General features: G+C 39.1%; 1 protein-coding gene across 5 annotated transcripts in view; it reads right to left on the reverse strand.

Moving 5' to 3' along the window:
- RB1CC1 (RB1 inducible coiled-coil 1) overlaps positions 1 to 14,688 on the reverse strand; it is a 185,401-nt gene that overhangs the window by 11,784 nt on the left and 158,929 nt on the right. For all 5 annotated transcript variants that reach the window (XM_034762919.1, XM_034762917.1, XM_034762918.1 and 2 more), the window contains one exon: positions 3,815 to 3,873. In XM_034762919.1, the coding sequence (XP_034618810.1) occupies positions 3,815 to 3,873 (59 nt within the window). The remainder of the gene's footprint in view (positions 1 to 3,814; positions 3,874 to 14,688) is intronic.

Here is a 14,688-nt window from a genome sequence, read left to right on the forward strand (position 1 = left end):
TAACTCCACCAGTCTCTGGCAACCCAAGCACTACTTTCCAGGCCTCCACAGGCCTCATTCTTTCTATATAGGTTAGCAATAGGCACAAACCAACCTTTGACCATCCCTCTGGAGAGATCAGCCCCTGTTCCACTGACCATGCACTGAACTCTCAGGTCATCCTCTACTCACAAAGTAATAGCACAAACCAGCTTACTCGATTCAACTCAGGATCACTACTCTGCTTAACACACAGCATATAGATATATTATGGTGAAGGCAAGAATAAGCTTATTTTCAAATGATAGTAAGAAAACATTGGAAAAATGATTCCATATAAAACAAAACCGTAACACGCTTTCTAGAGCTTAAACTTAACTCACAAGACCTACAGGATAGTTTATCTCAAGCCCTTTTCCCAGTTTTTTCAACCAGGATGACTGATATCCCCCTTCACATATACCAGAGCAGACCTTTGATATTCACCTGAAAACAGGGTTTTCCACCTTCCAGCTGTTTACCGCTTTCTGTGAATTACTTCTGAAGTCTCCAAAAGCTCTTCATTAGCAGCTGATTCAGTGCTTGTTCACACCTAAAATGAAGCTGTGGCACTGTAGCGCTTTACTGAAGACACTACCTAAACTGATGGGAGAGGTTCTCCTGTCGGTATAGGTATTCCACCTCCCTGAGAAACGGTAGCTAGGCCAATGGGAGAATTCTACAATGGGGGTCAGTTTAATTACGTCGCCCAGAGGTGTGGATTGTGTGATGTAGCAATACCAACCTAATTTCCTAGTATTGATCAGGCCTCAGTATGTTAATAAACTTTGGCTGTAGGTCACACAGTATACAATGGTCCACCAGGGAGATAAGTATCTCCTACCTCTTGTTTGGAGAAGTTCGACTCAAGGAGTACTACATATGAGTGACCTGCCTTTAACTACAAGATTTAGAGAACATAATTTTCAGCATATACACATAATTCCTCACATATTTTCCATACAATGATTATGATGACTAGTGTAACACAGGTGTTGATTAGAAACCTTACATGACATTCTTTTGGCGAACCGAGGGGACACTTGTACCCCTATGTAGCACCATACCCTCTGCCAGTTGGCATTAAGAAGTCCTTGGGTCACACCAATACATGGGGAGGTGTGTGGGGGGAAATATCTCTGAGTGGTAACAGCTAATTTAAATCTCATTGTTTTGTATGTGTAGTTTTCCAATGTGCATTACTTTGCATTTATCAACACTGAATTTCATCTGCCTTTTCGTTGCCCAGTCATCTTTGCAGTCTGCTTTGGACTTAACTATCTTGAGCAATTTTGTATCATCTGCAAACTTTGCCACCTCACTGTTTACTCCCATTTCCAGATGATTTACGTATATGTTGAGCAGCACTGGTCCCAGTACAGATCCTTGGGGGTCCCCAATATTTACTTCTTTCCACTGTGAAAACTGACCACTTATTCCCATTCTTTGTTATCTATCTTTTAATGAGATACTGATCCATGAGAGGACATTCCCTCCTATCTCATGACTCCTTTTTTCTTAAGAGCTTTTGGTGAGGGACCTTGTCAAAGCTTTCTGCAAGTCCAAGTACACTATACCCACTGGATCACCCTTGTCCTTTCATTGTTTTTTTTTTTTTTTTTTTTAAATTGGGGCTGTGGAAGAAACCAAGTCCTCACGCTACGTTTGTTAGCAAAAAGTCAGAGACAGTTTTATTACGAGCAATTGCAAGGGAAGATGGCAATCGGACAGGGATGGCCTTAGGCAGACCTTCCCCCTACAAGCAGCATAAGACAAGTATTTATACCTTCCCGTTACATGTACCAACGGCTAATGGTTATCCTTTGTTTATACAAACTCCCTCCAGACACTACCTTATCTCAAGGTTTCTGCTTAAATCAGCATTACATTCTTATCAACTAAAGCGAGCAGAAAAGCAAGGCGTGAAGCAGCATCTCTTACAATTCTCGCGTTGTTAAGAGTTACATTTCACTCTATCCTTAAACCTGACTAAAACGTGTACCCTGCTTTAATTCTGCTTCCACATTCCCCCCTTTTGTGCTTTAGCACAACTAATATTTTGAGCCTCTATTGTGGTGTTTTTCAAAAGTTTCCAGGCATCTTGCTTTTAATTTACATTTAAACTAATCTACTAATTTTTGTGTAGTTCCCCTTTTTGAAATTTAAATGCTACTGTGGTAGGTTTCTCTGATATCTTTCCCCCTATGAGAATGTTAAATTTTATTACATTATGATTGCTATTACCAAGTGGTTCAGTTATATTCACCTCTTGGACCAAATACTAAGCACACTTTAGGATTAAATAAAGAATTGCCTCCCCCTTTGTGGGATCCAGGACAAGCTTTTTCAAGAAGCAGTCATTAATGGTGTCTAGAAATTTTATCTCTGCATTTGGTCCTGACATGACATGTACCCAATAAATCTGGAGGTAGATGCTATCACCCATTATTATTGGGTTTTTTATTTTTATAGTCTTTCTAATCTCCCTGAGCATTTCACAATCACCATCATAATCCTAGTCAGATGGTCACTAGTATATTCCTACAGCTATACTTTTATTCTTGAAACATGGGATTTCTATCCATAGAGATTCAATGGTACCGTGTGAGTCATTTAAGATTTTCACTATATTTGACTCTATGCTTTGTTTCACATATAATGCCATTCCTCCATCAGCATGATCTACTCTATCATTCCTATGTATTTCGTACCCTGGTATTACTGTGTCCCTTTGATTAGCATAGTCAATGACAGCCACAGAGCTACATCAAGAAACAACTTTCCAGTTCAGATCCAACATCTCTCAGACCTTCCTTTGCTTAATAAATAAATAAATAAATAATAGCTAATTGCAATTATCTTGCTTGTTCTTAATCATGATAAAATTACTTGGCACTCAACTTGAAACACCCCTTTCTACCTCACATTATTATAAGTAACAATATGAACTCAGACGATCAGAAGTGGATACTAACACATAAAATAAGATACCTTAAAGAAAAGTATCAGAGGGGTAGCCGTGTTAGTCTGGATCTGTAAAATGCAACAGAGTCTCCTGTGGCACCTTTAAGACTAACAGATGTATTGGAGCATAAGCTTTCGTGGGTGACAAAGTGCGTCTGATGAAGTGGGTATTCACCCACGAAAGCTTATGCTCCAATACATCTGTTAGTCTTAAAGGTGCCACAGGACTCTCTGTTGCTTCTTAAAGAAAAGGATGACCTTGCTGTAAACACCAACAGTGAAATCTGAAGTTAATAGCAAAAAGCCCACTGACATCTTTGGGTCCTGGATTTGTCCCCAGCAATTTTTAATAGTGCCTAGCCAGTTACCATGATACACATCTCTTTGAAAAAAGGCATCTTCAGAAGTAATCTTGGGAATTCATATGGTCATATTTTTAGCACTGCAGAGTTATTCTGAATAGAGTAATTATTTCTTGGACATAAAATCATAGCTGAAATCCCCAACTAGATTTATCATTATAAAAAAGCCATGAAATGAGAATGAATCCAAATTATGGTGATGAAGTTATACAAATAATTTAAAAATACACTGTAGCCTCATGGACCATGTATTGAAAGCTTGATTGTAATAGAATATAAAGAATCATAAATTTAATAAAGATTTATTACTAAGGAAATTCACTGTAGTCTCAAACATGAATTTGAGGTTAGATGCTGAAAAGAATTACTACACATTACTTCCACATACTTTAACTGTACATTTGTTACTGAAGACATAAAATTTACTGAGCCATATCAAGAACAAAATGTGAGAATAAAAATATACTTACTCTCTGATAGCTATTTTTTCAGAATGTCTTGAAGACACTGAAGACATGCTTTGGGACATCTAGAAAAATAATGAAAAAGCAAACAACTATAAAATACTGGCAGTATACATTGTAGGTAGCGGGCAATTAAGATTGTTTTAATTTATATATGAACCATGACAAAAATATTAAAACTAACAAATGTTCTTATTACCATTTTGACCATTTTCTTTGTGTGTATACTTTCCCTTCTCTTGTATTTTTCTTTGGTCATTTTAAAATGTAAGCTTTTTAGGACAGGTATTGAAACACAGCACATTTCAGGTGCTTCCATAATATAAAAAATATGTAAAGAATAATAATTACATAAATGAAATTTTATTTTGTATGGCCTCTCAAACTATAGCCCAAAACACTTTAAAGAGTTAATATCAGAGTGAAAGAAAACTTAAGAGGTAGAAAAAGAAGATATTTTTAGATGAGATAAAAATAAGCAGAGCATCACTAAGGCATAAGAAAACTGCTGCAGATGGTAGGCAGTTGAACAGACAGTTACTTTTATACTAACCGTGGTGGGACTGTGTGAAGTGTCAGAGAACTTGACAAAGCTAGACAAGAGAAAGGAGCAAGGAAGAGGATAAAGTTTACGGATGGTTTTAAAAACAATCAGGACAATTTTGGAGTAGAACCTGCAATAATTAGTGAGCAAATGAAGTGTTTAATGATTGGGCACAATATAAATCAAACTACCTGTATGTGTGAGAAAGTGGGCGGAAGCATTTAACACATGCTGGTGCAGGTAGGATAAGACTTGTGGAGACCAGGCTGAAAGGAGTTGAAGACAAGGGTGAAAGTTTCAGCAGAGGTGGAAGTGATGCAGCAATGTTGCAGAGGAGGTGGAAGGCATATTAGCAAACAAAGGAGATGAAAAAGTTCAGGGTCAAGAATTTATACTCAGTCCTGTGGACAGTGGAGGCAGATACCTCATTTGAGAAATTATATGACATTTTGTTTTTCAGGATAACTCCTTGTGCCCAAAGGAGTATACCAAAAAGTACCGCACAGTATCACAATTTTACCTACAAGAAATTAAGGGCAATTCATTGCAGTGCTTTTCAATATTTTTTAAAAATATATATAAATCCTTCATCTGCAATGAATTTTAGCTTCTCTTTTGAAAATGCATTTTTTCACCTGAATGGCTACACCTCAAAATGTATTTTTGCTCCATTGTTTAACTGTGTAGTAGATGATGTACTTTTAAATGCCATGTATTGAAAGAATTCAAGTGCATAAAAACATTTTTCAATAAGATAGAGCTACACACATGTTCAAACTGATTAACTAAAACATTGAAGATATGAAAATACTTAAAAAGGAAAGAAATTTGACAGATACTGAAGGACAGATTTAAACATGGCTATAATTTTATGCAACAGGCATATACATTTTAAGTCAAAACCAATAATCACCTACTTTTGACAACAATCCTAGGACTAGGTTACTTTGGTGAGAAGGAATCCTTAGTAGCTACATACCCCATTGAGGGAAAAAGGATTAATCTCCTCAAATATTAATAGTTTTCATAAGTGTATTTATTCTCTGAGAAATTACTTCTGTACTGCTACTTGTGTCTTGGTTCATTAGCACAAGTGCCAAACAAAGAGGTTGCTTCCTCTTTTCGCATCCTATATTTTGAAAAACTTTTAGGACAGCTCAGTGAAACATTTTCAGATCATAGTAACCTAAGGGTTTTTTTAATACACAATCAGATGATTTAAATAATGTTGCATTGTGAATGACTTCTTTCCCAGCTGCTTATTCTTTCTTTCCTCACTCCCACCCTGAAAATAAAGAAAAGGCTTTCTGCCAAAGAAGTAAATTTCAGAGCGAAACAATCAAAACAAAAAGAAAGCCTTAGAAGAAACCATTTTCAACTATGCAAATGTACATAATGAAAAGCACAGATCTATGTACTTTAAAAACAATTTGTCTTAGAAAGCTGTGTAATGGCCTTGTTGATGCAGGCACTTTCACACTACATTTAAGATACAATTTTCAAAGGTGCCTAAAGGTTTAAGGCTCCCAGTTCCTACTAATATTCAACGGGAGCTGGCTGCCTAACTCCCTCGTGTCCCTCCCATTTGTCCAGCCTCAAATGACAGCTAAACTCAATACCTTGGGGAGTGTTGTCAAATGGCTAGACACAGAGACCTGAGACTGGATGTAATAGTTCCCTATGACACAAAGGTGTTCTAAAGCTTAATTAAGGTGAAATGTAATTGCAAATGATTACTTATTAAAATCATTTATTATTAAAATTTGCCTTTTATTTTGACCAGGTGACCTTGTTAAAGGTACAATGGAATGTCTAGAACAGTGGTGGCAACCGGCGGCCCATCAGGGCAACCCGCAGGCGGGCCGCCAGACAGTTTGTTTTCATTTACATGGCCGCCCGCAGCTCCCAGTGGCTGCGGTTCACTGTTCCCTGCCAATGGGAGCTGCAGGTGGCTGTGCAAATGTAAACAAACTGTCTGGCTGCCCACCAGCGGATTACCCTGATGGGCCGCGTGTGGCCCACCACTGGTATAGAGGGTCTTTAATGGCCTCTATCCTGCAAACACTTACACATGCAAGCAGTCCCACTAACAGTACTACTCACATGTTGTGTAAGTATTCGCGTGATAGAAACCTAACTCATTAGTCACTATACAAGTATGATGTATCCTAGCGACAGCCTCTCTTCAAAAAAAAACAAAAACAAAAAAACCCAAAAAAAACAGTATCAGTACTCTTTGCAAGTATGGAAGCCCCTTCATGACTAATTTCTCACATCACTCTTCTCCAAACTTTCTATTTCTGCTCTTACTTTAAGATGAAGAGACCAAAGCTGAAAGCAGTGCAAAATACGCAAGGATGCACTGAACTTTTAATAATGACATTTCCGGTATCATTCTCTTATACAGTCTAAAATCAGATTAATTTTGAGCACTGCTATACGTGGGAGACAATGTCACCTTTGAATCAGCCTCAATATACAAATAAGTCTTTTTTCCCCTGAAAGTTCACAACTAAATTTGGAACCTATCAAATGTGTAAAAGTAGTTTAAATTGTTCTTCCCAGTTTGCCAAACTTGAAATATCTTGCAGAATTTGCAATACTTGAGAAAGTTATCTAGTTATCTTCTGATTTGTAAAGCCAAAGCCTTACATTTCTTGGTCTTTTATACAAGTAACATTTTGTTACTGTTTCAGTTTTAACATTTTATTTTTACATTTTAACAGTTTTCAGACAATTTTAACCTTGTTTAGATAATTACTTAATTTTTGTTTTAAAACTCCTTAACATAGTGTAATGCTGACAGACCCCAGTCATCGGCAGGTGGGATTGAATCTGGGACCTCTGAAGCTTAGTGCATGAGCCTATACTCCATGTTTAGCTAAGGCTGTAGCAGACTCATTAATCTCTAAGGGCTGGTCCACACTTAGTCCGGACTTCGGACTAAGGTACGCAAATTCAGCTACGTTAATAACGTAGCTGAATTCGAAGTACCTTACTCCGGACTTACCGCGGTCCAGACGCGGCCGGAAGTCTCCCCCCGTCGACGCCGCGTACTCCACTCGGCGAGCTGGAGTACCGGCGCCGACTGTGAGCACTTCCGGGATCGATTTATCGCGTCTTAACCAGACGCGATAAATCGATCCCAGAACATCGATGGCGTGCCGCCGGACCAGCCGGTAAGTGAAGACTAGGCCTAAGTGATCTAGGTGCCACCAGAGAGGGACAGAACACCACACACAGCAGGCATGGGTTACAATAGCACTTCTAATATATCCTTGTGAGATCCACAATCTAGACAAACAGACTGACAACCTTTCAATAAAAAGAAATAGAAGTTTCCTATTGCTCAGCGTTTCCAAAGATTTAAAATAACCCTACCATTCTCTTTTGCCTTTATTGTTAATGTGCAAAATAATTAAAAATACAATAGTACCATTTCTTAAAAGGAGAGCCTTCAGGTATTTATTCTGCTGCTGCTAGGGGAGACCCACACATTGACTTTAGTGAAAAGTGAAGTATTTAGTGTATTGTCTATTATACATAATACCTTAAATATATGAATTCGCTATCTTAATGCAATAGCATCCAAGCAAAGAGTAGCATTAAAACATTACTGCAAACTCAGGTTTTACAAAACAGATCAAGAAAAAAAAAATACTTTCCAGGTTTGTGCCTGTTGCAATTCAGGCAAAGAAGAATAATGGAAGGCGAACATTGAAGTAATTATTTTGTAAGAAACTTGGTGGCAACATGCTTACATTTCAAACTATCAACTCTGGCATAGCATTATATAGACTCTCTAGTTTCTGTACTATTATGAAGCCAAGTAACAACATAACAGCCAGCATGATTTCCTAAAATAACTTAACTCTTAAATAAATCAACATATCCTTTTTCAATATATTTATATTAGGTTATCCTAATAAGATAATTTTTTTTGTTATCTGTAAATTGATACTTGTGCTTACATGCGTTAACCCAAGTTTACTACTGAGTTACCATGAATACGCAGAGCTCATGTTTTTTGGCAGATGGCATAAAGGTTAGGGAGCTGTAGAGTTTCTACAGAGAAATTTCTGAAGTGGTGTATCAGTAATAGAACTAGTTGAAAAAATTTCCATCTGAATGATTTTCTGACAAAAATGTCTTTTTCACAGAATTAAAATCTTCTGTGAAAAATTTTCAGTTTTGCTGAAAAATGTTGATTTTTCATCAGGAAAATCAAAGTAACAGCTGCCTGCCTGGAGGCTTTTGTCAATTTCACTTTCTGCAAAGTAAAATTGACAGAAGCTTTCCAGAAGGGTGTCTGACTCCCCCGCTGCAGAGTACTCTGCGGCCGGGGTCCCTACCCTTCCAGGGTTCATGGCTCTGGGACAACCCCACCATGCCAGAGGTTCCAGGCTCTCTGCCATGGAGCGTCTAGCTACTACCACATTACAAATGAATAAATAAATACAAATAGTCATTAGCTTTTCTTAATCCCCATCTCTTTTTTTCCAAATGTGGTTGGGCAAACAAGTAAAAGGAGATTTAACAATACAGCAAGTATGCATGGGTAGTGCTGCAGAGGAAGACAAAATGCAAGACAAAGTAATAATTTCAGATCAGACTAATTTTTTAACTCAAAAAATTATTCTGTAACAAGAACAAGTTTGTAAAGTATAGAACCTTTGTAACTCTCCTTTGTCCTCAGAATAAATCTTACAATTTTCAAATTGAACCAATTTTCCAAAGACAAGGTTATAGTGAGATAAACCAGGGTTTTAGAATGGAAAGGTGGTTGCAAACCAGCGGTGTGTGCAGAAATTAAAATCCAACCCCTTTTGGAGAGACACATTCTGCCGTCCCCACTCCAGGAGCTTGCTCTCCCCCCGCTGCACTTGGCCTCAGGAAGAGCTCACTGCTCCCCACCACCCCAGCCCTGAAAGAAGCTCGCTCTTTCCCCGGCCCTGGCCACAGCAAGAGCTTGCTCTCCCCCCGCCTCCCTCCCCGATCCCCGCCTGCTTATATGCCCCTGTTGCAAACCTAACATGACAAAGCTACCATTTCACCATAATGCTAAATTTCTAGCTCCTTTGCCCTACAGAAGTTTTGATCCGAGTAATTGTTGGCTATTGATGATCCTGTCAGGTTAAAAAAACGTGTCTGCACTGCAAGTCATGGGTGAAATTCTGTGCTGGGCTTCTATAAGACAGCTCTGTCCCCTTTCCAGATTCTGGGCTGCTCCAGGGACCAGAGTGGCCTGTGGCATGAACAGCAGCACTACCCACAATCTCTGCAGTTCTATATGCTATAGCTCTGTCCTGACATGCCCTTCCACTCCCAGAAACCTACCCCAGCAAGTTTCCCAATACCAGGACTTGCAAGCAGGCCTTCAGAGGACACCCTCTGGCTGTATTACTCAAGCCTGGTCTACCATTAAAAACTAAATTAACCAAGTTATGTTGCTTTTGGCTGTGAAAAATTTTGTGCCTTGAGCGCAATAGTTAGGTTGACCTAACCTCTAGTGTAGATGTGGCTAGAGCAACGGAAATCTTCCATTGACCTAGTTACCACTTCTCAAAGAAGTGGATTAACTACATCAATGGAAAAGCCCCTTTCATCGATGCAGGAAACATTTACAGCTACAGTGCTCTAGAGGCACAGCTGCAGCACCATAGTTATGTTGCTATAGTGTAGACATAGCCTCAGTTCCTGTACTGTGTGAATTCTCCTTTGGGGCTGGAACTAATGCCCTGTGGGCTTTTTTACCTGGCATACAGGGGCAGAAACAGGTGTGAGAATCTCACCTAAACCTTCCAAATCTTACAATTCCTCCAGGCAGTATTAAGCGTGAAATGGTAAACCATTACATGCCTTGTCTTGGGTGTGGAATGAGTTGCAAATGTCCCATGAATGAACCAGCCCTGGCTTTGGCAGTGAGAATAGGAGGTTTGTAGTCGTCTTGTACAATAGCAAGTATTTGTCAATCTATTTTTAATCACTCCTGAGCACCAGGAATTAGTTCAGGCAAGCCCCTTGCAGCATACAATCAGTAAAAGAGAATTATATATTTATATTTTGCTTTTTGGGTCAGCCTATTTCGTATTTGTTAGATTGGACCACTAGTTCGTTCCCTAGAAAAGGAAACTGTCTCCTCAGCTGTTTCATCAACAAGGCTGAATTGAACCTCATAGGATTTACTCAATAATTGAGAAAAGCTATAAATGAATCCTGTTAGAGAACTTACTTCACAGCTTGCCCGGCCTTTTATCTCAGCCTCACCATTTGCAGGGCTATCGCGGACAGGTTATAAAGTGAAATTTAGACTTCCATAAATGACATGATTTCTCAGCAAACTGTGAGTCAATGTTTATGACAAGTTCTCCTAAAATAAATTTTTATTCATTTGAATTTATTTATATCCACAGATATACCTAAACCACCAAGTAACTTCTGGACTTCACCTCACAAGCATACTTCATGCTTAAAACACTCTAGCTAGAAAGGCCAGGTAAATATGCAAGTTTTATTTATCTGGAAAAGTAGCTAAATGCAACAAAATATTCCTATTTTTGTAACTAATAGATATTAGTGCTTAGTCTCTTCCAGCTGTCTTGCAACTGTTTTACTGCTACCGGTTCCTTAAGCCAAGTGGATTTTTTTTTCCCAATAAAACTCTGCTAGCTCCAAGTGTTTGGTCACCTTTCCCAATTCCCAGACAGATATTTTTAACTTTATTGATGCACTGGCGTAAAATTAGATTTATGCGGTGCTGATTCAGGCCCTTGTGTAATAATTTTTCATTGAAATGGTGCTCAAACCTGGATATAGGACTGAAAGTCATCTTGTTAACTAGCTCTAGAGTTCTAAGCCACAAGTAACAGGAATAAATTCAATGGGGTATGGATAGTCTTAAGGGATTTGTAATAGGATATGAGGCCTTTTACGAGGCTGTAGGTTCCAAATCTGGTTCAACTTAGTAGTTACCAAAAATTATTACCCTCTGATGGCTGTTCAGTGACCCGTGTGAAATATAACAAATACAGTAGAACGTCACAGTTACAAACACCAAAGTTATGAACTGACCAGTCAATGCTATACCTCATTTGGAACTAGAAGTACGCAATCAGGCGACAGCAGAGATCCCCGCCACACCCCAACCCAGTACAGTACTGTTGTGACCAGGGTCCTAATGGGGAGCCAGCTATGGTCACTCAATTAGGGTGAACTACAAAGAATGGGGCAGTAAAACCCCAAAAAGCTAGTGGATATTCCTGCTTCAACCACCATTCCAGAGGACATGTGTCCATGCTGATGACAATCCAAAGCAGTGCAGACTAGTGCATGTTCATTTTCATTATCTGAGTCAGATGCCAACAGCAGAAGGTTGATTTTTTTTTTCTTTTTTGGTGGTTCGGGTTCTGTAGTTTATGCATTGGAGTGTTGCTCTTTTTAGACTGCTGAAAGCATGCTCCACACCTCATCCCTCTCAGATTTTGGAAGGCACTTCAGATTCTTAAAGCTTGGGTCGAGTGCTGTAGCTATCTTTAGAAATCTCAAAGTGGTTCCTTCTTTGAGTTTTGTCAAATTTGTAGTGAAAGTGTTCTTAAAATGAACACCATGTGCTGGGTCATCATCTGAGACTGCTATAACATGAAATATATGGCAGAATGCAGGTAAAACAGAGCAGGGGACATACAATTCTCCCCCGAGGAGTTCAGTCACAAATTTAATTAATGCATTATTTTTTTTAATGAGCGTCATCAGCATGGAAGCACGTCCTCCGGAATGGTGGCCAAAGCATGAAGGGGCATATGAATATTTATCATATCTGGCATGTAAATACCTTGCAATGCCACCAAAAGTGCCATGCAAATGCCTGTTCTCACACTCTGGTGACATTGTAAATAAGAAGAGGGCAGCATTATCTTTTATAATTGTAAACAAACTTGTTTGTCTTAGTGATTGGCTGAACAAGAAGTAGGACTGAGTGGACTTGTAGGCTCTAAAGTTTTACATTGTTTTGTTTTTGAGTGCAGTTATGTAACAAAAAAAATCTACATTTGTAAGTTGCACTTTCACAACAAAGAGATTGCAGTACAGTACTTGTATGAGGTGAATTGAAAAATACTATTTCTTTTGTTTATCATTTTTACAGTGCAAATATCTGTACTGAAAAATAATATACACTTTGATTCCAATTACGGATATTGTAACAGAATACAATATATATGAAAATGTAGAAAAACATCCAAAATATTTAATAAACAATAGAATAACAATTGAAATTTAACAGTGTGATTAAAACTGTGATTAATCGTGTTTTTTTTTAAATCACAATTAATTTTTTTGAGTTAATCGTGATTAACTGACAATCCCTACATACAACATACCAACATTGTTATAAACTGGATAGATTCTATCCCCATCTTTGTTGTTGAGAGCAGCTGGCTTTCCAGGATGATACAATTCCTGTGGTTCCTTCATTCTTTTGAGTTGGAGCTTAAGTCTGTCCACTTTTGCCTTAGCTTCTAGTTTCTGCAATCGAATATATGCCATTTTTTGGTCATGTTCAAAACACAGGCGTTCTTTTTCAGCAGCTTCTCTTTCCATATTAGCTGGTTTTTGTTCGTGTTCAAACTGTTGGTTTCTCACTGCAAGCATTTTCGCTGGGTCTGCTTCCTTATCACTGGCAATTCATAGATTTTTCAGTTCCTGCTCAGGGGCTTTTTTCTTAAAAGACAACCCCTCTGTGAGCACAATTCTTCCAGGCTTCTCTGTCAGGATCTTGATCATGGGCCACTCACTGTAACTGATTTTTAACCCTTAAACTCTCCAATATCAAAATTAATTTTTTGACAAGCGTGGGTTCTGATCCAAAAACCCAATTAACCTGTGGTAATGTGTATCCTGCCGACTACACCACTGTGACCAGGGTCCTAGTGGGGAGCCAGCTGTGGTCACTCAATTAGGGTGAACTGCAAAGAATGGGGCAGACAATCCCCAAAAAGCTGGTGGATATTCCAATACCTAGATTTACCAAGCCAGAATAAAACATCTTATTTATTACCTTACTGGTTACTCAGAAGTCCAAACAACACAGTTCCCGTAAAGTGATCCAGCCTCAGGCCTCCACCCAGGAACCTAAGTCAAATATGATGATTTCTGAAAATCTTATTTCATCATATAAAAGAAAAGGTTCTACCAATCCCAAAGGATTGGACACATTACCTCCCAGGTTACTAAATTCCAGATCTTACCCAAATACACACTACAGCCAGTTCTTATCAAAAAACAGAAGAGAGAGTATGGTTAAAAGATCAATATACATACAGACATGAGTTCAATTCATTGAGATGCAGATTCATAGCAGAGATGGTGGGCTTCGTAGTTGCAAAGAGTTCTTTCAGAAATAGTTCACAGGTTACAGTCCAATGTCCAAATATCATAGTCAAGGCGTACCAGCATACCTGGGACCTCAGTCTTGCGACTCAAACTTCCCCAAATGAAGCTTAAGCAGATCTGAGATAACAGAATCAGAACCCAAGGATCTTTATAGAATTTCATGTCTTTTGACAAGTAGGGAATTCAAAAGGTAATTAGCATGACTATGAAGGAAGTCCATCACCAGTACCTTAGCTACAGAATTAACATAAGGCAATTTGTTTGTTCCTCCACCATTCACAGATTATTTGCTAGACCACGGATCAGCAACCTGCGGCTCGCCAGGGTAAGCACCCTGGTGGGCCGGGCCGGTTTGTTTACATGCCGTGTCCGCAGGTTCAGCCGATCGCGGCTCCCACTGGCTACGGTTCGCTGCTCCAGGCCAATGGGGGCTGCGAGAAGTGGTGCAGGCCGAAGGATGTGCTGTCCACCCTTCCTGCAGCCCCTATTGGCCTGGAGTGGCGAACTGCAGCCAGTGGGAGCCGCGATCGGCTGAACCTGCGGACGTGCCAGGTAAACAAACCGGCCCAGCCCGCCAGGGTGCTTATCCCGGCGAGCCGCGTGCCACAGATTGGTGATCCCTGTGCTATACATTTCAAAGAGAGATGAATACAGAGATATCCCATGTTTACAATTCATTTAAACGATAGGATGTTCTTTTGACCTCTGAATTATCAGAATACAGCATATACAGGGACTGTTGATTACATTGTCCACCCTACTCAGACATATGTAAATACACAAAAACACAAACATTATCTCTCCATATGTCTTTTGAGGGTTATTTATTTTGCAGGATGTTTAACCCTTTCTAGCCGTGCCGTCACAACTGTGTTAAATGTAAACTACTAAAAAAACAATGGGAAAGTTAAAAAAAAATTGACAAGGTAAGGAAACTGTTTCTGTG

Source organism: Trachemys scripta, chromosome 2 (genome assembly GCF_013100865.1).
Source record: "Trachemys scripta elegans isolate TJP31775 chromosome 2, CAS_Tse_1.0, whole genome shotgun sequence".
In the NCBI taxonomy this organism is placed as follows: Eukaryota; Metazoa; Chordata; order Testudines; family Emydidae; genus Trachemys; species Trachemys scripta.